This window comes from Meles meles, chromosome 9 (genome assembly GCF_922984935.1).
Source record: "Meles meles chromosome 9, mMelMel3.1 paternal haplotype, whole genome shotgun sequence".
NCBI classification, from domain to species: Eukaryota; Metazoa; Chordata; class Mammalia; order Carnivora; family Mustelidae; genus Meles; species Meles meles.
The window spans coordinates 63770376-63796979 of NC_060074.1; the positions used below are offsets into that span (position 1 = coordinate 63770376).

A 26604-nucleotide genomic window follows, 5' to 3' on the forward strand; every position below is an offset into this window, starting at 1 on the left:
TAAAGTTAAATTTTAAAAATGAGAAACACTTCTTTTTACATGAATTTTGATGTGAAATTACAATGCTATAATGCAACAAGTTGGAAGTACAGGGGAAAAGATCTGTAGCCTTACAGATTCTCTCCTTGCTTTTTTTCCCTTGTATTTACTGTAGTGTTATTATTATCATGATGTCCCACACATGGATGACTGTTGAGGGGAATAAAGTTTAAAAGATTCAGCAAGCCAAGCAATATGATGACCAATCAATTGGAAATGGAGGCTCTTATAACTCCATTTTACCCTGAAATCCCTCTGCCTATTGACATCAAGTTTCTGATCAGTAGGAATGAGAAAAATAAGAAACAGAGTGGAGTTCAAAAACAAAGAAACAGAAATACAATTATATAATTGCCTCAGCATTTTTTTTCTTTGTGAAGTGTGTGTGTTTGTGTGTGTGTATGTATGTGTATGTGTTATTTAAGTCAATAGCCATCAACTTTTCCTTTTGGGAATAGAAACTTACATTTCATTTGGGAAATCACCCTTATTATCAGTTGTATGATTTGGCTCTGGAATGATGCCAACTCCAGCTCCAGGACAAGATTCTGAGTAGCTTAACATAATAATATGTTAATATATTCTACACTCTGTACAATAAATAATAAATGTATTCCATACCCTGAGCAATAGAGATTGGTTTACAAATAGACATGTGACTCAGAGCTAATAAGATAAGAGGAGAAATTTGCTATGATTTCCAGGAATGAAACAGGAATTTCTCTTCTACTGAACTTGACATGATATGAAGACATGAAGCTTCAGACTGCAGCAGCCATCTTGATAAAACAGAAGCTACTAGCCAGCAAGGGGCATACAGAAGACAGATGTGAGATATACAAAGATCTGTCTCTAATGACCTTGTTTGCACATATGTGTTATACCACACCTGAAGTGAAATCTATCTCTGACATTTTTAATTAAGCATGCTGGTATATATGTTGGTTTTTTTTTCCCCAGCCAATAAAAATAGGGTTATGTCAATGGAAATTCAACAAAGTGTACTAATAGCTATAGAGGCAGAGGTCATTGAAATATTTTTACAGGTTGAGCCCTGTTCTAGGCTTTGATGATATAGAGAATAGTCTCAATCCTTTCCTTCGTGGAGCTTAGTTTAATAAGGAAGGTTGAGACAAGTAAATCAACAATTAAACATAATGACAGCATTGATAAGTGTACAGGGATTATAACCAAGGGGAAATAGAAGCCATGAGGAAGGGCACCAAGAGATACAATGGAGTCTAACGTGATTTTTTTTTTCAGTCTTGGAGAATCTATTTGATTTCTATGATTTTATGAATAAAAACCAAATGGTGAATCCTTATTTTTTCTTCCTGTAAGAGCAGTGTTCTTCTATAAGCCATTCCCTTTTCTTGGAAGAAGTGAAAGCTACTTATTCAATCCACGTAACAACAGTTCAATCACTGGGAATTTAAAAGTGATAACTTTACCTTTTAGTTAATGCACAATAGTTTAATAAACCAATGACTTTCAAACTTTGCTGCAATTTAATCAAATGAAACCTTTAAAAAAATCCTGATGACCAGCCTATGTCCACAAAACAATAAAATCAAAATCTCTGGGAATGGATCCAGGGCATTCTATAGTTTTATTAATTCCCCAGGTTAATTCAATGTACAGCCCAGCTTGACAATCAGTGTTACATTTAAGTGCTTCTTAAAATTAATGGGCATATAAAAATCTGGGGTTACTGTTAAAATGTAGATTCTACTTCCGTAGGTCTAGGATGGGGTCTAAAAGTCTGCATTGATAACCACCTCCCACATGATGCCAATGCTACTTGAGTAGCAAGGTTCTACAGCAGTATTATCCAACAGAAATATGATGCATATCACCTATGCAACTTTCTAGTAGCCACGTTAAGAGCATAAATACAAACAGGTGAAATTAATTTTACTAACATTTTATTTAACTAAATACATTAAAAATGTCATCATTTAAAAATTCATTCAATATAAAAATTACTAATAAAATAATTTACACTCTTTTTTGAGGTTAAGACTTCAAATCCTGTGCGTATTTCCACTTGTAGCTCATCTCAGATTGAACCATTATATTTCAAGTGACCAACAGTCACATGTGGCTAGAGATCACCATATCAGACAACACAGTTAACAGACATCATGAAAATACCAGACTACATTACATCAGTTTTTCAAGAAAAATTTAAAAGCATGGATTACTTACCAGTAAGTTTCCAATTAAAATTACCATCATGTAAAAAGTAATACAACCGAATTGGCCAGCTATCTTAAAGCAATCCCATAAAGTCTCTATCCACTCTCCACAGAGAATCCGGAACACATTCAGGTAGGAGTGGAAGAAGTCATGCATGTGCCAACGTGGGAGACGACAGTCTTTGTCTATGTTGCAGACACATGCTTCATAACTCATACCAAACAGCTTCAGGCCAACCACAGCAGAAAAGAATGTGAATGTGAACAGCAGCAGGACCAAGTCTTTCAAGGCCACCAAGGAGATATTAAGAATCTGCATCAGAATCTTAAACGTTGGCCAGTATTTTGCCAACTTGAAAATTCTGAACTAATACAGCAATGCCAGAAACAACAAAAATAAGAAACAACAAAAAACTTGGTCACTATTTATTACGATGTACATTTAAGATTTTTATCAGCATTATACACATACATATGTAGTCTTTAATGTAATACTCAGTTTTAAGTATTATTAATACTAACCACTGAAAATTCACTTTATACAATTCTTAATGCATCATATATATTCTGTATTTTTTACACTAGATCCATACATATCTTCTTCTGTTGATCTGTCAATTTCCATTCACTATTATGTGATTATAATTACTCTAGTTTTATGTTTTAATATCTCGTAAGGCAACTATTCATTCTTTGTTTCGCTTTTCTCAACACAGGAAATTCTCCCACATTCTGACATACAGATGATATTGAAAAAAATCTGTTAGGTCCCATTAAATTCTGCTGAAGTTTCTATTATGTATTTTCCATTAAAGTAACATATCAGAAACCAAACACAGCAGTCTGTTCAGTTTAGTCTGGATATTTCTCTTGTTTTCACTAGATTTTTAAATTTCTATTGATACAGGATAGGATTACGTTAAAATTTTAGCCACCATTTTACAGTGAACTTAGTCATCTAAAACTGAAACATCCCCTTTTATATATGGTATACCTTCCCCAACTTTTTCGAGTATATAGTTGTCTTTCTGGACTCAAGAGTAGGGTTTCACATTTATCCATGTAAAACTGAATCATTTATATTCAATCCACACAAGCCTTTCAGATACCTTGATACTATCTCTTATTATCTTTCTTTGGTATTTGCCAGTCTTGTTTCATCCATAAATTTGATAGGTACATCTCGCATATGTTTATCTTACTGACTAGAAAAATGTACAGATGAAGACATAAGGCAGTGTTCTGAAGAATTATTTGGATAAGATCAAATCTACTTAATTGTATTTGATTCCTGCTACATTCCTACAACTTCTTATGAGAATATATTACTTATCAAGTATGTAACATTCCTATATATATTCTTCTAATAACATTATTTCCTTGGGTAGTTTTCTGATTCTTACTACTACCCTACATTACAGGCATATACCAATTCTGACTTAAAGATTTTCAAAATAACATTTCCCTGGCCTTTCTGGTCTTTTATAATGTTTTCTAACTCTACATTTAGAAATACTCACCTCATTCTAGTTCCTTAGTTATACACTGGCATTCTGCTTCTGGGACTCCACATTATCCTGCTCCTCACAACTGACCAGTAACTCTGGTCCTGCTTCCTAAGACTATACCTCAAATTTGCTACATATGTAGCTTATTTCCTTTGAGGTTTTGGTCAAATGACAGGAAAATGCTTATTCTTCCTGGGGCAACTTCTAAGCTCTTTACATAAAATTAATTCATTTATTATTTCAAATATCCTGGTGGGATAAGTATTACTATTCTTCCCATGTTGTGCCTGAGGAGGCTGAGATAAATTTTCGTAAAATGAAATTGAGATCTTGGATCCTACTTACCACCCTGAATGTTCGAAAAAGAGCCATTCCATGAATATTTGCTAGATAAAGTTCTGCTAAACCATGGAACACAATCAGGCTATCAAAAATGTTCCAACCTACTTGAAAATACCCATATGGATGCATTGCAATGATTTTCAAAATCATTTCTGCGGTGAAAATTCCAATAAAAATCTAAACAGAAACAAAATACACAGATGAGAATACGCTTTCGATTACAATATCAGAACCTCATACACCACACAACCTCACTGCCACATTCTTGACAGTTCCTCTCTCAAGAGCTGATTAGTTTTGGAGTCTATATTATGAGGATAGACTCAAACATTTTTAATTTAACAGTCTAACATCAAACACTGTATACAGAATCTTCAAATATTTAATAAAAACTGTCTTAAAAGACAACAAAAGAATATTTAAAGATTTTATTTATTTATTTGAGAGAGATACAGTGAGAGAGAGCATGAGCAAGGAGAAGGTCAGAGGGAGAAGCAGACTCCCCGCGGAGCTGGGACCCCCGATGCGGGACTCGATCCCGAGACTCCGGGATCATGACCCGAGCCGAAGGCAGTCGTCCAACCAACTGAGCCACCCAGGCGTCCCGACAACAAAAGAATATTTAAAGATGAAAATCTTTTCATTTTGAATGGTTCTTTTTGGGATATGGAATACATGATAGGATATTTAATTTTTTTAACTGTGAAAGAATTTAAAAAGTGCATATGTGAACCAAGGGAAAAAAAAAGTAAACCTGTGAACACTGTCTCTTGAAAACTATACTGGCAGAAATGACTAAATTGTTGTATTGCTACCAAGTAAATATATAATTCAAAATGGGTAGCAGTTTGGCCACTTATACTAATACCAAGCAACAAACAACCACCACCATAAAAGCAAAGAAAATTGAACATTGTATATTTTCTTGAACGTGACTTGTTTTTAAACTCACAGAAATCTGTTTTGCTTTTTCTTGGTATTGATAAAAAAAAAGGATAAGTTCCCATCAAGCCAAAAACAGGTGGCTAGCGCAGACAGGGCAGGTGCTGTTGTAGTCAGGATTCAGAGTTCAGGGATCAGTGAGGAGCTTTTATTTGTTAATTCACCTCTGCCCAGCTCTGTTCTATGGAGCTATGGCATACACACACACACACACACACACACACACACACACACATACATAAATATGGTATATACCAGGATATGTTTGGGAAGGGAGAAGAAATAAATATTTCCATTTAACCTAACTGCCAAGCAACTGACTAGAATCTCAAACTTAAATGGCAGAATTTTAAGCTTCAGCTACAAACTTATTCAATGAGAAGAACACTTACAAAGCAGGGCTGGGGGTGATCAGTTGTGAAAGTATGAACATAATACTTCATCTACTATGCATATAATGCATTTGCAACATACTGGAGTTATAAAATAAACAAAATAATGGGGTAATGATAACTAAAGAAAAGTTGAAGTCATAAATGAAAATAAGGTACAAGAGCCTTACCAGGTTTCCAATGCTAAGAACATTGTTGGTTTCTTCACTCATTGGATAACATTCCAAGGCCAAAAAACATATGTTTAGAATTATGCATATGGTAAGGACAAGATCAGTAAATGGGTCCATTATAATCATATGGATAAACTCTTTCAATTTTAACCAACAGGGAGAACAATTCCAGATCAAGAAAGTTTTAGCAAATCTATGCCAACACAATGGGCATCTCTTCCTGGATTTTTCAGGTTCTGAAATGAAGGAATAAAAAAGTTAAACATTAGCAAATTGTTTAAGTTCTAACTAATAAAATATTTTGATTTTTGCATGCAAAAGAGATGTTTAAAACTAGACTTCTGATTTGGAATTAGCAAATAAAAATATTCTGTACTAATAAAAAGCAGAGCAAAGCAAATTTCCTTTATTTTGTTCATGCTTGCTGAGTTAGACAAATGAAATGAGATAAACTGTGTATTAGGAGCAAATCATAGGAGTTTCTCTCAAGAAAACAATTATGGAATAAAGTTGAGTATTATGATTTAGAATTTCTAGATTTTTATGCTTTATAAAATAATATCTTTTAATATTGTCCATGATAATGAGTTACTGGTTATATATTGAAAAAGATCTTAATATATGATTGTTATATTATCCAACCTCTATTTTTAGTTATAAGTTAATACTTCTTTGTTGCTTTCAATGTTAAAGAAAATTTCTTCTTTGGTGAGTGATAAGAATGTCTAAAATACCAATGTTTAAAATACCATGTGTATGGAATTGCTCATTTTCATGTTCTTATGTTATTCCTTAAATTTTTGTTATCATCTGCAATTCTAAAGAAATTGCAGGATTACTTTAAAAGTGAGTCTTATCAATAGTACCTTTCAGAGTGTCTAACTATTTTTTTTACTTTACCTTCCTCATGTCTGATAGCAGCAGTAGCATCATCCAACATATTCAAAGAAGTGATCATAGAAGTTGGTGATCTTTTCTTCATTTCTATTTGTGTGGTCTTGGTCTAAAAAGAAATCAGATGAGTCCAGTGCTGGCTTCTGCCCTTTGTAGATACAAGACTATAACTATAAGAAGGTTTATAACCTTCTTTAAAATGCTGATTCTTACTTCCAGAAATCTTTTTGGGTTTCATCATGTGCTCATCTTTACGCTATAGGCAGTATTAAACTGATTTAGTATTTTTTGGTAATGAATGTGTATTATCTTGCAACTCAAAAAAAAGAATTTCATACAATGAGATCAACTATAAAAGTAGGAAATCAGAGAATACTGTTTTTATTACTCATATTTGTACTTGATCTTAGCCAAAAGGCTGAGAAGCAATTCATTACTCATATTTAATAAACCATTCAATGTATACTTTAGGATCACTGCAAAATATCCAGTTGGCAAACATGCTACTGAATAATAGTATTTCTCAAACACCTTACATTTTTCCTTGAAGGTATTTTATAACTTTGAAAACTCTCTTGATAAAATAAAAATTATTTAGCTCTGTGGTTATGAAATGAACTTGAATAGTATGAGGTAAAAGAATGGATTTAAAAGAATTGTTTTGGCTAGAACATATCTGAAAATTCCATAAAGGAATCACTTCTTTTTGTCTTGTCTCTTGAGTAATGGTTTTAAGATACTCTATTTTATTGATGTGGTTATACAGAGTTCAAAAGAAGCCTTGCTCTGGAAACACATTCCTAGGGTTTGATGTAGATATCTCAACTTCTATACCATCATAGTTATTACAAGTAGAGATCAGGTGTTTCTAGTGACCAAGAATATAATTTATATTTGAATTTAAACTCTAAGAAACTGACAATGATGGGACACCTGGGTGGCTCAGTCAGTTAAGTGTCCAACTCTTGATTTCGGCTCAGGTCATGATCTCAGGATCGTGAGATCAAGCCCTTCACTGGTCTCTGCACTGGGTGTGAAGCTTACTTAAGATTCCCTTTCTGCCTCTACCTCTGCCCCTCCCCAGAAGGACCCCACACTCATTTCTAGAGACAGAAATCTACGTGTATAGATTGCATGTGGGCACACACAAAAGAAAAAAAAACCTGACAATGGGTAGATTATATTACATCACAGCGTTCCCAGCAGTTTTTATATTTGACACACAAGAGAATGAAATTGGTATGTTTGTTACCTTGGTAAATAGGTGTAGCTAAATAGGTGAAATAAAGAGTAAATAAATTTGAATAGGCCAGGCTGCTCTAGAATGGAGGTAAGTGGGATGGGGGTGTTGCTTTACCAACACTGAAGGAATCAGTGGTCGGGTCTCAATGATAACTGATACCCAGCACACCGTAGTTGGCAGGTTCTGCTCTAGTCTTCCTGAAGTAGCATAACAGATGTCAAGGAATCATCATATTTATCTCATTCAGTATCAGTCAAGTTCCCTCTAATTTCATAAATACTAGAGTCAGAGAAGTAAAAACCAACTCTACTATATACTGATTCCACCATGAAAATGACAGATTCTTCAGGTCTACTGATCTCTGTTCCCTCATTATTAATATTTTTTTTTGAAAAAGTAAGTTAAAAACTCAGGATTTGAGGTTAATTTATTTACCTTAACTAAACTTACTCCAGAAACTATTTTTTAACTGACTTACAAGATTACATAAAATATAAGTTATAGTATGGTGACTAACATAATAAGTTATAATTTATACAATTTCAAATTTCTGAGTCAAAAACGAACAGAAGCATAATTGTTCTGTTATTAAAGTCTAACAGGGATTTCCCAGGTTTATCTTCATGAAGATGATACTTTCTGATATACTGAATACCTTCCACTAGTCCTTCCACTAGTATAAAGGAATTGCTTCTCCTAGAGATGTTTCTGATAGTGACAATGTCTGATGGAATCACCCCAAGAAGGAATTTAGTCAAGATAATCATCTGTGTGAAGTGGGTAGAGTGAGGAGAGTAATTACGTTATTGTTGATGTAGTCATATTTACTCTCTACTTGTTTGGCTTGAACTGTGGATATATTTTAGAATATAAAGTGAATAAAATACATATTGGTCTAGTAATATAGTTACCTAAATGGAGCTCTTAAAAATATTGAATGAACTCCCACAAGTTGGCCAACTACTAAGGACAGAACTCTTTTATAATGCAAATTAAGAGGCTCCTGACTCAGTAATCTGTTTGGAAGTTTAAGAGCTAATAAGGGCATATCCAAAGTTAAAATTAGACTGGAAAAGGCATCTAAAATTCCTGTTCTCACAAGTGGTTTAAATTTTCTCTAGAGAGGAGGTATGAATAAGAAAGAATCCAGCCATATTTCTAGCATTTAGCAGTAAACACCTGATATATTCATCTTGGACTCACATTTGCTCTCTCTACAGCAGCTACACTGGCCTTTTTAATCCTGACACACTCCGTTCCTTCCCCCTACATGGCATGCACTCATTCTTTAGACCTTGGTTCAAGCATCAGTTCCTCAGAAAACCCTGTTATTACTCAGGGAAATCTTTTATTATAAGCTCCCAAAACATGTTTCTCACTTTTATAGCACTTGCTACGGTTTCATTTACTTATTTTTAGTAGAGAATAATACAGTGAATCAACAGGTACCCAATATCCAGCCTTAAAATTTAATAATATTATACTCTTCACTTCTAATGTATTACTCAACCCCACTTTATTTAAAATATTTCAGGAAAAATATTTCGGACATCATATAATTCTTAGAATAAACTTTGTAAGACACAATCACAATATTAAGATCACAATCAGAAAATTAGTAATTCCTTAATATTATCCAATACTCAGACCATGCTCCATTTCCTTTCATTGCTCAGAAACTTTTTATTATAGTTTATTTGTTCCAATCAAATACAAAAAAGATCCCCATATTGCATTTTGTTCACAGGCCTACTGATTATTTTATGACTTTATTTTTTCTATTGTGATTTACTTGTTGATGATAATGGATCACTTATAACTGTAGAATTTTCCACATTCTTGATTTGATATATTGTGTCTTTTTAGTGTAATTTAATATGTTCTTTTCTTTCTTTCTTTCTTTTTTTTTTTAAAGATTTCATTTGTTCATTTGACAGACAGAGATCACAAGTAGGCAGAGAGGCAGGCAGAGAGAGAGGAAGGGAAGCAGGCTCCCCGCTGAGCAGAGAGCTTATCCCAGGACCCTGAGATCATGACTGAGCTGAAGGCAGAGGCTTTAACCCACTGAGCCACCGAAGTGCCCCTGTGTTCTTTTCTTATAGTATCTAGAAGAAGACAGATCTAGAAGCTTACTAGGCTTAGCTCAGATTATGGCAAGAATATATTTTATGTGGTGTTTTATGTCTCCCATTCTATAACATCAGGAAACACATAATGTCTGGTAGTCGGAGAGGTACAATTTTATGTTTATGGTAATTTTATGGTCTATCTCCCCATTAGACATTAGCTTCATGAAGATAGATACTATATTTGTATTTATTAACATTTTAAAATCTCCAATGCTTAGTATAATGCCTAGCATATAGTAGATTGTCAATAATGTTTTATTTAATTAGATAGATGAGCTTTAAGGATATCATTTTAGATGGGAAAATGTTTTCAAAAATATTTATATTCCTACAGTTGTATATATCTGATTCTCTTCTTGAGGTTTGGACAGCAACTGGCAATTTTTTTTTTTTAAAGATTTTATTTATTTGACAGAGAGAGAGAGAAATCACAAGTAGGCAGAGAGGCAGGCAGAGAGAAGGGGAAGCAGGCTCCCCACTGAGCAGAGAGCCAGGATGCGGAGTTCGATCCCAGGACCCAGAAATCATCACCCGAGCCAAAGGCAGAGGCTTAACCCACTGAGCCACCCAGGTGCCCCAGGACTGGCAATTCTTAAGAAAGTTTCATCTGCCAACTGTACAATTGATGGAATAATATAGTTTCAGCATTGAGCCTCCAGGAAAATAAAGTGGTGAAAAATGAAGTAAAGTGTTGAGAAATCAGACACCAATAAATACAGGCCAAACTTTCCAACAGAACTCTTCAATAAAGATAAAATTTGAAGATCATGAAGATGCTTATCATATGTGTGGAACACAGTCGACACTCAATAAACATTATATACAATTATATACCGTTATTGCTATTATTGTGATTACTATTTTAATTGCCCTGAAAAGGGGGATATAGTCAAAGACTTAAGAGTTTTATGTTGATGGAGTATTCTCTATTAGGTACTGCTGGGCCTTCTTGTGTTTCCTATAATTAGCTATTAATATTTTTTTCAGTTGCTCAGTATACTCTAAGCATGCCAACTGCTTTACAAGAATTTATTTCATTTGAATCTCGCATCAACATGAGACAGACACTACAATTTTATACATCTTGCAGACAAAGAAGCTGAAGTTCAGAAAATTTAACAGACTTGGCAAATATCATACATCTATTAAGTGGCTAAAACAGACTGAAATCGCTATTTGTCTGACTGCAAAACTGTGCTTTTAGCCAATATGATCTACTGCTTTCCTACAATGTGAGAATATGAAGCATCTAAGTAATCTCCCAGTAATTCCAACATCAAAATTAGAATCTGAGGGTGCCTGGGTGGCTCAGTGGGTTAAAGCCTCTGCCTTCGGCTCAGGTCATGATCTCAGGGTTCTGGGATCAAGCCCCACATCGGGCTCTCTGCTCAGTGGGGAGCCTGCCTCTTCCTCTCTCTGCCTGCCTCTCTACCTACTTGTGATCTCTGTCTGTCAAATAAATAAATAAAATCTTTAAAAAAAATTAGAATCTGATTAGTCTTAGATCAGTCATCTATACGGTCCTCAGTATGTTCCATTTTAAATTCTCTTTCCAGCATTTTCTTATGTATAAATAAAAAAGGAAAAGAAAGTAAATCTTGTGAAAATGACCTTCGCTTTTACTTCCCAAAAAAGTTTTTCATGACAAAATGTTCTAGTGTTCTTCCAGGAAAAGAAATCCTTTACAATTGAAAGATTTTAATTAAAACCAGAAAGCCTTCATGTGACCCAAAGCAGCCAAATGAATGGAGATATTAAGAAATTGGGAAATAAGACAAGTTCTTCCTAAGCAGAGTTAATAGGGCATCTCATCTTGGCATAAGAGAAGTATTGTGCTCTTGGATACATTTGTGTGTAGTCCTTGACATTTGAAAAACCACTTCAAAACAAATTACACATTCAAATACCATTCAGACCATAATCATTCAATCAGAAGGACCCCACACTCATTTCTAGAGACAGAAATCTTTTGTAATCTTTTCTGTGACTTCCTCATGGATGATATAATGGCTACACTCAATAGCTTCTTTTTATACATGTTTTCTTCATACTGTCTATAATTGCTTCTTGTTTCACTGGTATGCATGTTATGAACCATGTAGACACAGTATCTATCAATAACTTTGAATTTGGTGTGATCCTGCATTATGTTCTTTAGTTCCCACATTTTTAGTAGAACTACTTTTCTAGAGTGTCTTTATTGATGATGACTTAATAGTTTTATATAGAGAGAAGTTAACATTTTACCCCCTTTTGACCCAGAAATTACCTTTGATATTAATAAACCTCTTAGCCAGCCTTACTACGCATTCCACTTAGTGCCAGAGTGTATCTTAGCTCTTTACTTTTCCCCATCTCTTTTTACCCTCTTCATATGACAGAGTGTTCGTATAGCTCTTTTCTATACTTTGTCTGCTCCCTGAATCTGTCCTTTTGCCATCAAGTTGTTGTTTTTTTTTTCCCCAGTGTAGACAATCTTTATAAGCAGGTTTTGAGAGTACAAAATAGTAACAAATCTAAAAGAATGGAAAAGGAAGCAGGGCATGACACCTCCTCCCAAGTGAAGTCCTGTAACGAAGCCACTCTAGTCAAGGAGAATTCAGCTTGACTGTGGACACTTTGGTACCAGAGCTCTCCAAAGACCAAGCTTCCAGGCAAAAGGGTTCTTTACAATGCAGGGGAAGGGAGCAACACCTGGAAGAGGCAAGGAATGTATCCTACCCCAGGCCATTTGACTCCTGCCCACCATATACCTCAACAGCTCCAGGTAGGGATGTTAGGAGACTGTGCTAAACCTCTTCCTCCCCAGCAGAGAAAGAAGTCTGAGATTGAATATAGGAAAGCTACTTGTGGTTGCTTTCCTGGGTCCTCTACATTTAGTACACTTATGGCACAATTTTGATTTTTTAAAGATAATTTCTACAACTTCTTTAATGTTACTGCTGTCAATACTTTTAGATTCATAGACTGAATCTTTTGCTATAAAGCTAAAAATCTGAAAATAAACTCAAAAGCCACATTAAGTAATTGAAAATTAGAGTAAAACTTTATTAAGTTTTATTATCACGGATTTAGTTATTCCATGGATAAAAGAATTCTTTATATCAAGATGTATAGTGCATTTCCCCTTGAAAGACATAGAAAGCCAGTGAGTGCATTTGTTTGCTCTTTTTACAACTTCAGTACTGTACTTTTAATCTATGCTTTTAGTACGTCATGATTTCTAAATTATGGAAGACAGTATCACTTTTGAGTTGAATACTGAAATTTTCCAGTTAATTCTGATGAACTCTCAGAAGCAAGTTTGAATTAATAAACTAAACCTGCATTCAGAGAAGTCAAGTTTGAAAAATAATATATCCATCATTTATCAGCAGTAGTAATATATATTTTGGAACAAAAATTTATCTGTCTTAAAGAAATATTTAAAGCTCTTGGTCACTCTTGCCATGGTGTGCTGAAGAAATAATGTTATGTAGCAAAAGTGAGCCCACTTATCAAGATCACTGTTAATATTTTTACCATGTACAACACACAGTACTGAGCACCATGTAGAAAGCAATATACTCCAAGATCTTGAGGAAATAGCTCAAATTCTTTGATTCTATGAAGCATTAAGAAAAATTCATACCTCAACTGCTTTGTCTCCTTCTTGAAGTTCTTTTGAAGTCTGCTGAAATTTTGGCTCAATCTTCTTAGCTTTTTCAGCAGCTTTCTGCTTTTCTTCTTCATAGGACATAGCAAGTATGCCCAAGAACAAACTTGCTATGTAAAATGCAAACCAAAAGCTTATCACAACAAAAAATATCATGTAGACCTTCCCAGAAGCATAAAGGATCTAAGGAGAGTTGGAAAATAAGACAAAAGAGGAAAATGTTATTTATCTTCCTATAACCTCCTATTTTAAAATGAAAAAATCACATTTTATTAATGAAAATAATTTAGTTGTATGTGGAATGTAATCACAGGACAGTTTTACTGGCTCTAATTGGAGAAATAAGAGAAAGGCTTTTAAATTTTAGATATATATAAGGTACAAAATGCATAGTACAACATCAAAGAATTTAGTGATTGAATTAAATTAGGGTGAGCATCTGGCTTTTAGGTCTTCACTAATAAAGAAACGTATTGGAAGGAAAGAATTGTCATTTCTCAATTAAGAAAGCTGGACAGTCTAAAGTAAAGACTATTTCCTTTACAGTAGAATCTTTAAATATATGAAGCTTAATAAAAGTCAGAGAATGAAGGTTTAGAGATTAGTTTCATCTTATCAATACTCTATGAAAACATCATAACAAGGTACAAGCTTAGATCTACTCAAAGAGGTGGGAAACAAAAATCTTTCTATATCAGAATATCTGCTTTGGTGAAGAACATTTAGACAAATCACATGGGAAGGTCATATAATTCACTTATTGAAGTCATTTATGGATAGAATAAAACAAAGATTTTAGATTTCAAAACTGAGCATTGACTAGCTTTTACTTCAAAATAATTACCTAAGATAGATGAGAGAATTTAAAATTTAAAAAATTATAAGTAATTGATACAGTTCACTATGTAAGTAATACAGGCCACTGATTTATTATTGTTGACTTTAAGTATATAAACAAAATCCAAAAAAAAACCAGATGAGGTTAGTGTTAATTTTAAGCATCCTCTTGAATCAATAGATAAGTATTATTTACAGAAAATATTATATTGATACAATAAAGTTTAAAAAGTTCTACAGATTAATAAGTTCTAACATTCAATCAAAAATAATTTATTAACCTATAGTATATTTATAATTAAAAGCATTTTTAATAAACCTTATTTCTTAGAAGAGTCACCTATTTAGGATTTGGTTAAATAGTTTTCCCACTGAACTAGCTATCATCTACAGTAGTAGAGTCAAGAGTTAGTAATAGACACCAAGAGAAACACTGCAGGCCATGCACATAATAAATACATTGCTTATTGTACCATTAATTCTGTGTAGCACATTTATGTGGTATTTACTATTTCCAATATGTAGAAGAAAGACGAAAATTAGGCAAAATGACATGTCAAAACTCTCACAGCTTTGGAGAAAGGCCTGAATCCAAAACTTTTGCTCTTTCCAGTATATGAAACCGGCTGGAGGATAAAAGTATACACTTTTATTATGATGGAAAAGTATACACATTCTAGTTCTAGTATATTTTAGTTTGGAATTTGGGTAATTATGGCACCCAAAGCCTACGATTGTTACGAAAAGCAAATGAAATAGTGCACGTGAAGATGCATTTAGCCTATGGCAAATATGCAATAAAGGTTAACTATTGTTAGAAATAACATTTTGTTTATGTGCATTAGGACTGACATTTTGTTTTGTTCATTTCTGTACCCTGGGTTTATCAAAGAGTGCTTGGATCAAATAAATATTTGGTGAATGAATAGAGAATTGTATTCTCTAAAACATAAAGTACACTCTTTGGGAATAATTGCTGAATTTCCCTAGCCATGGTCAGTTCAGTGTGGGGCAATGCGGAGAGCACAAATCCAGTCCAAATCAAAGCAAACCATCTCTACACACTAGTCAATAACAAGAGTGCAATACTGATGAAAGTCCCATGTGGACTCCACCAGGGTACTCCCACACTGATGTTTCATTTCACTAGTAGTGGGAAAGGATTTCCTTTAAACCAATTCTAACAAGAAAATTAGCTAATGTACTTTGAGGGGTGTAACCAAAAAAACAGAAAACATTATATAAAGTGATATGATCTATAAATACTTATATTTTTGCTTATTAAAATTTCATTAAGCGTTTCTATGTGTTTGATGCTGAGGATAGAACAATTAAATTGAGATTAAAAAAACTCTTCTCAGGTAGCATAGCTACTAGTGGGAGAAACTACTGAACAAGCAATTAAAGTAACCACAATTAGGGAGGCCTGGGGGGCTCAGTCTGTTAGGCATCTGACACTTGATTTCAGCTCAGGTAATGATCTCAGGCTTGAGCCTCAAGGTTCAAGCCCCATGTGGGCCTCCATGCTGGGCACGGAACCTGCTTAGGATTCTCTCTCTCTCTCTGTCCTTCCCCTTGTCCTACCATGTACACGTGTGCATCCCCTTATTCTCTCTCTCTCTCAAAAATAAATAAACAAATAAAATAACCACAATTAGAGGAAATTGTACAGTTCCATGGTATTTTGGTGTAGGACTTGCCTAGCTGTGAAAGGAGAGTTTGGGGAAAAGCTCAAGATTTCTTCTGGGTTTGAGGTATGAATTTGAGGTATGAGACTGAAGATAGAATGAAACTTGAATTTAGGCTGAAGGTACAACATCCACTGAAACAAGAAATTATGTGAAAAACTCACTTAGGAAACAGAAAGCCTCTTCTATACTCAAATAAAGCAGAATGTATATTGGAATATTGTTAGAAAATGCATCTGGAGAAGTATGCAGAAACCAGATCTTAAAGAGCACTATAGACCATCCATTTAGACTTTGAACTTCATCCCATGGGAATACAGAACCTCTGAAGGATTTTTAGAAGTAGGATAATGTGATAAGATGATTTTAGAAATAAGAAGCCCCTAGTGTTGTGGAAGAGGCACTGATACTTGTCAAAGTTTGGAAAATTACAATATAAATAAATATTCATGTTACAAAATCAGAAAATTATACTTTGTAATTTAAAAAAGTCATTTAAATATTTTCATGTATTTCTTTTATTAGAAGTATAATTGTACGGCCGGTCTGTTTACTTTACTTGACTTGTATTTAATAATATAACATGAACATTTGTGCTAAAAGTCCTATCATTATTAATGGCCTGTAGAGGTCATCACACACACAGATACACACACACACACCCCCCTCATAATTTATCTATCCAATCATAAAAAGTATGGAATGTATGTATATGTTTTTTAAAAAGAGAGTGTTCTCCTTCAACTATACATACTTTTGAAATTTAAAGTAATTTATTTTATCTAATATATTTTGATATTAACTATGCTGCTAAACTAACATTGTATATTTCACTGTGTTAGAATTTCTCTTAGAAAAATGAAGTCACCATTCTAGTGTGTATTATATCTTTCTGAGAAAATATGGCACATAAATCATCAGTTTTGAAGAGAGACTCTCAGAATTTGGATTTCAAGTCTCAGAACAGCAAGCCTTCTGTTATAATCAGAGCAGGATTAAATATTAAAGGGGAATGAGAAGCAATAGAAGAATTAAAGTGAAATACACATTGTAGACATTAAATAAAAAATTTCTTGGGCGCCTGGGTGGCTCAGTGGGTTAAAGCCTCTGCCTTCGGCTCAGGTCATGATCTCAGGGTCCTGGGATCGAGCCCCGCATCAGGCTCTCTGCTCAGCAGGGAGCCTGCTTCCTCCTCTCTCTCTCCCTGCTTCCTCCTCTCTCTCTCCCTGCTTCTCTGTGTACTTGTGATCTCTCTGTCAAACAAATAAAATCTTAAAAAAAATAAAATAAGTAAAAAAAAATTCTTAATACATGTTAATCTCACAGGTTCAAATTTTTTTTAAGATTTTATTTATTTATTTGTCAGAGAGAGAGAGAGAGAGAGAGTGTGAGAGCTCAGGCAGACAGAGTGGTAGGCAGAGGCAGAGGAGGAAGCAGGCTCCCTGCTGAGCAAGGAGCCGGATGCAGGGCTCCATCCCAGGACGCTGGTATCATGACCTGAGCCGAAGGCAGCTTAACCAACTGAGCCACCCAGGTGTCCCAGGTTCAAATTTTTTGACTAAAGAGTTAGTACTTACCAATGTTCTTTACTCAGTTAATATCAAATGTGTGATATCATAGAGCATGGCAGCGATCTCTAGAAGATACATGTGTTGTAACTTTGGAGAGGTTACCCAACCACTCTGATCTTAGTGTTTTCACATAAAAAGCAGATACTGATAGGTCTTGCAGGATTGTTTCAAAGATCAAATAAGATATACATAAAGGCACAGACTTGGGCACAGAGTTAGCATATAGTTTGACATTCAGTAATTCTGACTCTCTTTTCTTCTGTCCTCTAATTCTTCTCCCCATAGAAATTTAATAAGTTGTGGTACATCTGACCATTATTTTAGAAGGTAGGGGCATGGTACCATTTTTTGTGCCATGTAGATTCTTTTCTTACCTGATGATAAAGTGCTTCAGGGTAATCCTGCGTCATTAACCGAAACAGGGCAAGTAAGGCCCAGCCAAAAGTGTCAAAATTTGTGAAGCCATAATCGGGATTTGTGCCAGCTTTCACACACACATATCCTTCAGGACACTGACTAAAGAAGACAAAGAGAAGAGAAACTGCTTACTCTTAAGTGACTTTCAGATTACAGGCCAAATCATAAATACAGAATATCCACCCATGAATAATAAAGAGTTCTTTCTTCCACAGGGAACAGTCTAAACAAAACCCAGTGAAAAAGCTGCAGATGAGGTAGATTTTAAGTTAATACAAGTGAACAGTGTTAATTAATCTAAAAGCCTCACCAGTGGTTTTTGTCAAGCTTTGTTAAAGTTTTCTTTGCTACCAGCATCAAGGTGAAAGCATACATAATGGGAATAACTGTCATAAAACAAAGCTTCAGTCATTGAGGGTTTAATTTCCAAATGTCTCACCTTAAGGCCTTGGGTCCCATTATTTAAGGGTGAGAAAACACTTACACATTGATAACTTACAATTAGTATTTGCACAATGGTAGAAAGATCAGATTCAAGATTTATCTTATTTCCTTTCATGGAGTCTTCATACTTTATCTTCTGGGGGCTTGAATATTATGATTGGTTATTACAGTTGTGGCCACATAAATAATGTTTCCCTCTATCCACACCCTTGTGTAGTTTCATCCAATGTTATTCTGGCTTTGGCCATGTGACTTGTTTTGGACTTTTAATGGTTAACAAATGTGATGCAAAGAGAAGTTTAAAACATATTTGTGCTGGGCAGCATTGAGCAAGCAACAAAATGTCTAAATCACGTGAATATAAAAACTACATAATTCATGCTCCTCTACCCCCACATGACTTTTGTGAATCTGAGCGCTAGAGCCTAAGAAAGAGCTGACCCTACAGATGGGCACCACATTATTTCCAGCTGAGGGAAGTAACATAAGGAATTACAGGAAAGTGTTAGTACTGCTGAGAAGCACTGTATTTCTACTTTTTCTCTTCATTTGAAATTATATAACAGTAAGACTTGAGAGTGTTGTCATATCATTAAATAGTTATTTATAAGTACTATTTATAAGAGCAATAAACTTTTTATTAATGTAAATTTTGTCATAAAAGATATACAATCCATAAAATAAATGAAATAACAGCATATATTTCCTATTTCTTCTCTTCAAAGGCTTCTGGCCCAAGAAAAGATTATATCATCTCTCTTGATAATTCCCACTAGCTCTGGGGGACACAAAAAACAAAAAAATCAGATACTTATGTAAGTCCCAGCCTTGCCATTTACTCACTTCATGACCTTGAATAAATCATTTAAGTAGTCTGTTTATTGCTTTTTCCTGTAAAATCAAGGTAATAGTATTCCATGTTGTATATTTCTCAGCATGGTTTTAATGACAAAATGAGATAATGTAATCAAATGAGAAACATCAGCCAAAGCATTAATCATTCAGTAAATACTATGGATCTATGATACTGACTGATACCACATTAACACCACTTACCCAGCATCTGTTCTGTTGCCACAAAGGAGAGCATATCTTTCTCCTTCCAAATAATAAAAGTTTTCTGTTTCTGCAAAATAGGAAAGAAATTATATTCTGTTATCTAATTTTGAGTGAAGAGCATATCTGATACCATTTAGGGCTGCATAGAATATGAACATCTCTCTCTATACTGAAAAGGAAGGAACATATAGCCCACTCTTTCTTATCTACAAGATTGTCCTAACATGTGATGCACAGACCAAAAGTTGTCTGGCAATCTACCTACTACACTGCCCCAAAAGTAGCAAAACCCATCATAAAAAGAGGAGAATCACTTTCAAAACTAGAGTTCTGGGAAGCAAATATTAACCAGCCAGGTATGACCAGAACCCTGAAGGAAAAATTCCCAAGACCAAAGTGAAAGTTGAGACCTTTTCTTCCAGGGTTTGTTCCTAATGATCCTCCTTAACATGAGACCATATTTCTGTCTCTGCATTTAAATACCATTCTCTTCCCATGCTGAAGCTTGTTTTTCTATATTGAGCATGCAATGCCAGTTACTCACCCTGGTGCCATTTAATCTAACCATAATGCCAACTAATCTGAATCATAGCCCATAGAATTTATTCAGGTATCCTTATCTGCTGTCATTCAATATGTAAATTGTATATTTACAGATATGAACTATGAGGGTTGGGAACATACATGCTTAGAAGTATTGATTTTAGGTTCTGAACTCAACTGTTCTCAAATCACAGCTCCAACACGTGAGATCAGTCCTGAATGTATGTGTGTATATATAAAATTATATACATATACATATGTACACACACAAAACTGAATTACTACAATGCCAAACGATGTCACTTTAACTTTACCTAAAATAATGTTAGAAGTTTTTTTTTTAAGATTTTATTTATTTATTTGACAGACAGAGATCACAAGTAGGCAGAGAGGCAGGCAGAGAGAGAGGGAGAAGCAGACTCTCCATGGAGCAGAGAGCCCCATGTGGGGCTTGATCCCAGGACTCCGGGATCATGACCTGAGCAGAAGGCAGAGGCTTTAACCCACTGAACCACCCAGGTACGCCTAAAAGAAGTTTTAAATCATAGTTAGGAACCACTGGTCAAGCCTTTTAAATGGCAGTCAAAATCCAAATGAAATTCAACATTAGTGGTTGAGGGCTGTCCCAAATATTGTTCTAAAATACAAGGACTTTGACATGGCAATTAGGTTAAATAACATTTTATAATATTTTCAGCAAGTCCTAACATGTTTTTAGAGGAAATGGAATGACTAGAACTGGACAAATTTTAAAGCTGTAAACTTCAAAAAGTGATTTATTTATAATATAACTTACACTTTAACTAAGATGAAAAGAACCTGGATTTTTTTTTCTAGCAATAACTATTCATATTCACTATATTGAAGTACCTCATTATTGTGAAGTAGTAAAAATTGTTTATTTTTATATAATTTGTATATTTTTTGTTATAACTAAAGAAACCAAAGAGTATTTCAATTGGAATCTAAGATTTGACATCCGTTTTCCTGTTGCCCTCACCACTAGAATGAAGACCATGAGATAGGGACGCCTGGGTCGAGTCCCACATCGGGCTCCATGCTCAGCCTGCTTCTTTCTCTGTCTCTGCCTGCCACTCTGTCTGCCTGTGCTTGCTCTCGCGCGCTCTCTCTCTCTGACAAATAAATAAATAAAATCTTAAAAAAAAAAAAAAAAGACCATGAGATAGACACACATAATAAGGAAACATTTCACATACTCATATACTAATAATTTTGTATTACTTGCAGCATAAAGATATTATGGGGTAAAATAAGGAGTAAAATTCATTAAGATTTGTTTTGGAACTTATTATATCCAAATACAAATACAATTAATGTAGGAGACTACATAAGACTTACCAACAATTTACTTTTATTAGTTTAAAAATATGCTTTTGTATTTTTCTAAACACTTTCAGAAAGACCTGATAATTTAATATGAGTGAAAAATCCAGTAAGAGTATAACCTGGTGGAGAAGGAATGGATTTGAAAGCCAGATTGAGATGGTTAGAATCCTAGTTTTATCACTGGGTTGTTACAATATACTGGAACATTCACTGAATTTCTCTGAACTTCCATTTTTTCTGTTTGTAAGCAGGGTCATTCACTTCTCTTCAGGGTTGCAGTGAAGATATGTGATCAGACATATGTGTTACTTATATATAGGAGCAAAGCAGTATTTATTCTGGCATTATTACTATTTGCCTGAAGTGTTTATTTTTTACCAAAAGATAACTCAAAACATTTAAAATGAGCAGCAGTAACTGAAATCCAACAATAGTGAGAATTTCTATAATGTAGTCTATTTTTTATTTACAGGGTCTTTTTAAAATTTCTAATGAGTAAACTTAAATTTATATTTTAAATAAACAACTTTATTGAAGAAAGGTAGTATTATGAGGATTTTATTTTGATAAAACTGCAAATAAGACTGGTCATATTTATTTTTAAAAGGATAAAATTTGCAAAACTTAATTTCAAACTTAGGTCTTCCTCACTGAACTGTCTGAAGATTGGAACTTTGAGTTGCAATTCTGATAAATGAAACTGATCCAAATCAGCACAGGTTTCCCCCCGCCATCCAAAAGTAGAACATTCCTAATGAAACCTTTTGTGAAGGGAAATGGCATAAAGCAAAGAATTACCACTAGATTATAGGGAAAAATTTGTGGGCATTCCCAGGCCCCAAACATAACCTCTCTTCAGCTTTTTTGAAACATAATGACACGTCTTGCTAACAGACACACAAAATAAATTGAAACAAAGCACAGGTTTTTCTCAATTCAAAGCTATGTTGGCTTGATGCTGGGAGACTGAGCAGGGTTCCGGGGGAAGGAGCTCTGGTGGTGCCATTCTCCCTGAGGGGATGCAGGCTACCTTTATAATGGCTTGCTGCAAAGCAAACCCTGAATGCCATTTTTACTTTTAGTCTTTTTTGTAAAAGCAAGAATCATCTTCAGATTTCCTTTGGTTACCGAAAACAAGTACTCATGTAGGTCTTTGGTGAACGCTAAGGGGCAACATAGGAACTTTCAAAAAGCATGCACTTGAGCATTAGTTAGAGCATTTGCAAGTTCGTTCTGAAGTTGAGTGTTCAACACTGCTGTGAAGTCCGCTCCATTGTAGAGAAAAATTTTACCTTTTTTTTTTTCCATTTTATTTATTTTTTCAGCGTAACAGTATTCATTCTTTTTGCACAACACCCAGTGCTCCATGCAAAATGTGCCCTCCCCATTACCCACCACCTGTTCCCCCAACCTCCCACCCCTGACCCTTCAAAACCCTCAGGTTGTTTTTTCAGAGTCCATAGTCTCTTATGGTTCGCCTCCCCTCCCCAATGTCCATAGCCCGCTCCCCCTCTCCCAATCCCACCTCCCCCCAGCAACCCCCAGTTTGTTTTGTGAGATTAAGAGTCATTTATGGTTTGTCTCCCTCCCAATCCCATCTTGTTTCATTTATTCTTCTCCTATCCCCCTACCCCCCCATGTTGCTTCTCCATGTCCTCATATCAGGGAGATCATATGATAGTTGTCTTTCTCCGATAAAATTTTACCTTTTTTGACATAGATGGCAAGTGATTCTTACCTCGCATATAATATGGATTTTCAGTTCTGTTGTTCAGGGCTGCAGTTTCGTTTTCTTGGGGCCATCGCAAACACTTATGCTTCAGGTTGCCCATGAAGAGCCCCATCCCAATTAGAGAAAATACAGTCAGAAAAAACAGAGTTAGGGAAATGACCCCAGTAAGTTTCTTCAAGCAGTGGATGAGGATCCCTGTGAAAGACTTCAGACCTAAAAAGAAAAAGGTTTGTTTTTGATAAAGTAAAATATCTTAGTAAAGCAGCTGTTAGCACAATTCCTCCATGGTAAATGCATACTCCACTGAAATCAACAGCTTGTGTTTCATAATCTAAATCATCCATTATCTACATCTAATAAGTAAAACGAATAAAAAATAAATAAAAATCTGAACTTTAAGGTTTCTATATTATTGCTAGCTTATTACACTTGTTAAAATAATCCAGGCACAAATTTTAAAGTTAATTATTTGTTTTTCTTTGCTATAAAGAACAAGACTTTTCTCTTGGTTACTGCTTTTCATACCAACCACCACCGTTTATAAGCATAAATATAGAGTTATAAATCAAAATAGGTTGCAAATGTTCTTGAAACAAGAAATAGTTTGAAATAGCAGTATTTTATACCATTCTTTCACTAACTTTCTAAGATTTCAATTTTTGGAGCTGATTAAACAAAACGTACAAATTTGAATTAAGAATGAGAATAACACACAATTGTGGTATCTGTAGACTGTATTTACATTAGAACATTTACTAACTGATAATTCAGCCTTAAATCTGTCTTTTTACTTCAGGAACTAATTTTTCTATTTATTAAATAAAACCTGCTCAAGAAATCCTCATGCACTGCTGGTGAGAATGCAAATTGGTGCAGCTACTGTAGAACACAGGATGGAGGTTGCTCAAAAAATTAAAAATAGAATTACCATAAAATGCAGTAATTACACTGCTGGGTATTTATCCAAAGAAAAGATGAATCCAAAAAGATATATGCACCCATATGTTAGTTGCAGCACTTTTTTACAACAGCCAATATATGGAAGCAACCTAAGTGTCCACTCACAGATGAATGAATAAAGAGATGTCATTTACATATGTAATAGGATATAATTCATACATAAAAAAGAACAAGGTTTTGCCATTTACAACAACATGGATGGATCTAGAGTATATTGTGCTAAGTGAAGTAAGTCAGACAGACAAAGACAAATGCCATATGATTTCATTTATATGTGGGATCTAAAAAGTAAACCAATGTACAAATAAAAAGATCATAAACGGAGTCGTAAATACGGAGAACAAACTGGTGGTTGCTAAAGCAGAGACATGGACAAAATGAGTGAAGAGGGGGTGCCCGGGTGGCTCAGTGGGTTAAGCCTCTGCCTTTGGCTCAGGTCATGATCCCAGGGTTCTGGGATCAAGCCCTGCATTGAGCCCTGCATTGGGCTCTCTGCTTGGCAGGGAGCCTGCTTCTCCCTCTCTCTCTGCCTACCTCTCTGCCTTCTTGTGATCTCTGTCAAATAAATAAATAAAATTGTTAAAAAACAAAACAAACAAACAAACAAAAAAAAAAGAGTGAAGGGCAGTGAGAGGTACAGACTTCCAGTATTGGAAAGAGTTAAGTCACGGGATGAAAGGTACAGCATGGGGGATAGTCAGTAGTATTGTAAGAGCATTGTGTTGGGAGGGAGACAAACCGTAAGTGACTCTTAATCTCACAAAACAAACTGAGGGTTGCTGGGGGGAGAGGGGGTTGGGAGAGGGGGAGGGGGGTTATGGACATTGGGGAGGGTATGTGCTATGGAGAGTGCTGTGAAGTGTGTAAACCTGGCGATTCACAGACTTCTACCCCTGGGGATAAAAATACATTATATGTTTATAAAAAAAAAAAATTAAAAAAAAGAGCATAATATATTGATAGTGGTAGTTACACTTGTGAGCATGGCAAAACAGACAGACAGGTAGAATCACCATATTGTATACCTAAAATTAATGTTACATTGGGTGTCAATGGCAATTCAATGTTTTTTAAAAGCTCAATTCTGGAAACATAAAAAAAAGAAACAAAAAACAAAAATAATGTAAGTGTACTTCATCAATAAAACTAGTATTAACCTTCCTTCTTCCCTCCCTTCCTTCTTTTCTCCCTTCCTTCCTTCTTCTCCTTTTCTCCTTGCTCTTCTTATTTGTTGGTCTTTTTATATGTAGGATCCTAATAACTGTTCAGCTTAACAGTGGATAAGAATGTACTAATGCTGTGATTTTATCAATATTACTATGCTTCTGTTTTAGTATCTTTAAAATGTGGCTAATAATACCTGCTTCATATATTATTGTGAGAACTGAAAATCTTTTTTTTTAAAGTTTTTAAGTGTGTGGGGTCCAAAGTCACAACCCTGAGATCAAGACCTGAGATGAGTCAAGAGGCAGATGCTTGAGTGACTGAGCCACCCAGGTGCCCTGAGAATCTATTTTTCAGTGATCTCCTCAGATGATTGGCTTTCTTGAGTATATGAAGATAAGGTTGAAATAAAGCTATTCCTGTGGTTAAAGAAATGTGATATCTAGATAAATATGCAATTTTAATTGCCATCATATGGAAATACTTGTTTATAGCTTATTTTGCCACTTGGAGTTATACTATTTATTTTATTTTCTTATATCCAAGTCTTTTTTTAAAGTATTACATTAAAAATAGAATTTCGGTATCATATTATATGTATCAATACATTTATGTTCAATTTGTTTTTAAGAGATGTTGAACCAATATATAAACTAAAGATATAAATACATAATCAAGACTTCACTAAAACTGGGATGTTTAAAAAACTTTGTTGCCAATTTATTAGAAGAAAAATGGGATCACTTTACTTTGTAATTTCTGTGATTACTATAATGAACTTTTTTTTTTTTAAGATTTTATTTATTTATTTGACAGACAGAGATCACAAGTAGGCAGAGAAGCAGGCAGAGAGAGAGGAGGGAATCAGGGATGCAGGGTTCAATCCAGGACCCTGAGATCATGACCTGAGACGAAGGCAGAGGCTTTAACCCAGGCCACCCAGGCGCCCCCATAATGAACTTTCAAAATATGTATATTTTATATGTACTTTTCATTTGGCAACTGTCATGAGTTCTTTGTATTTTTTTTAATTGAAGTATAATTAACACACAGTGTTATGTTTTAGTTCTCTGTAAATTTTTTTCTATTGAAAATTTTTTTCACAATGTTTTGCTAGAATTATTATTTTTAAATATTTATTTATTTATGTGAGAGAAGGAGAAAGTGTGTGTAAACTGCTGGGGAGGAGAAGAGAGACAGGGAGAGAATCTCAAGCAGACTCCCCACTGAGCTTGGAGCCAGATGCATGTGGGTCTCTATCTCACGTCCACGAGATCATGACCTGAGCTGATATCAAGAGTCGGATGCTTAACAGACTGAGCCACCC

The 26604-nt window shown here is 34.7% G+C and overlaps 1 protein-coding gene across 4 annotated transcripts in view; it reads right to left on the bottom strand.

The window, feature by feature from the left end:
- SCN7A (sodium voltage-gated channel alpha subunit 7) overlaps positions 1-26604 on the bottom strand; it is a 124870-nt gene that overhangs the window by 26165 nt on the left and 72101 nt on the right. For all 4 annotated transcript variants that reach the window (XM_046019407.1, XM_046019406.1, XM_046019410.1 and 1 more), the window contains 8 exons: positions 23160-23366; positions 19529-19598; positions 17986-18127; positions 13492-13698; positions 6495-6597; positions 5592-5830; positions 4091-4264; positions 2248-2604 (listed from right to left, as the gene is read on the bottom strand). In XM_046019407.1, coding sequence (XP_045875363.1) covers positions 2248-2604; positions 4091-4264; positions 5592-5830; positions 6495-6597; positions 13492-13698; positions 17986-18127; positions 19529-19598; positions 23160-23366 — 1499 coding nt within the window. The remainder of the gene's footprint in view (positions 1-2247; positions 2605-4090; positions 4265-5591; positions 5831-6494; positions 6598-13491; positions 13699-17985; positions 18128-19528; positions 19599-23159; positions 23367-26604) is intronic.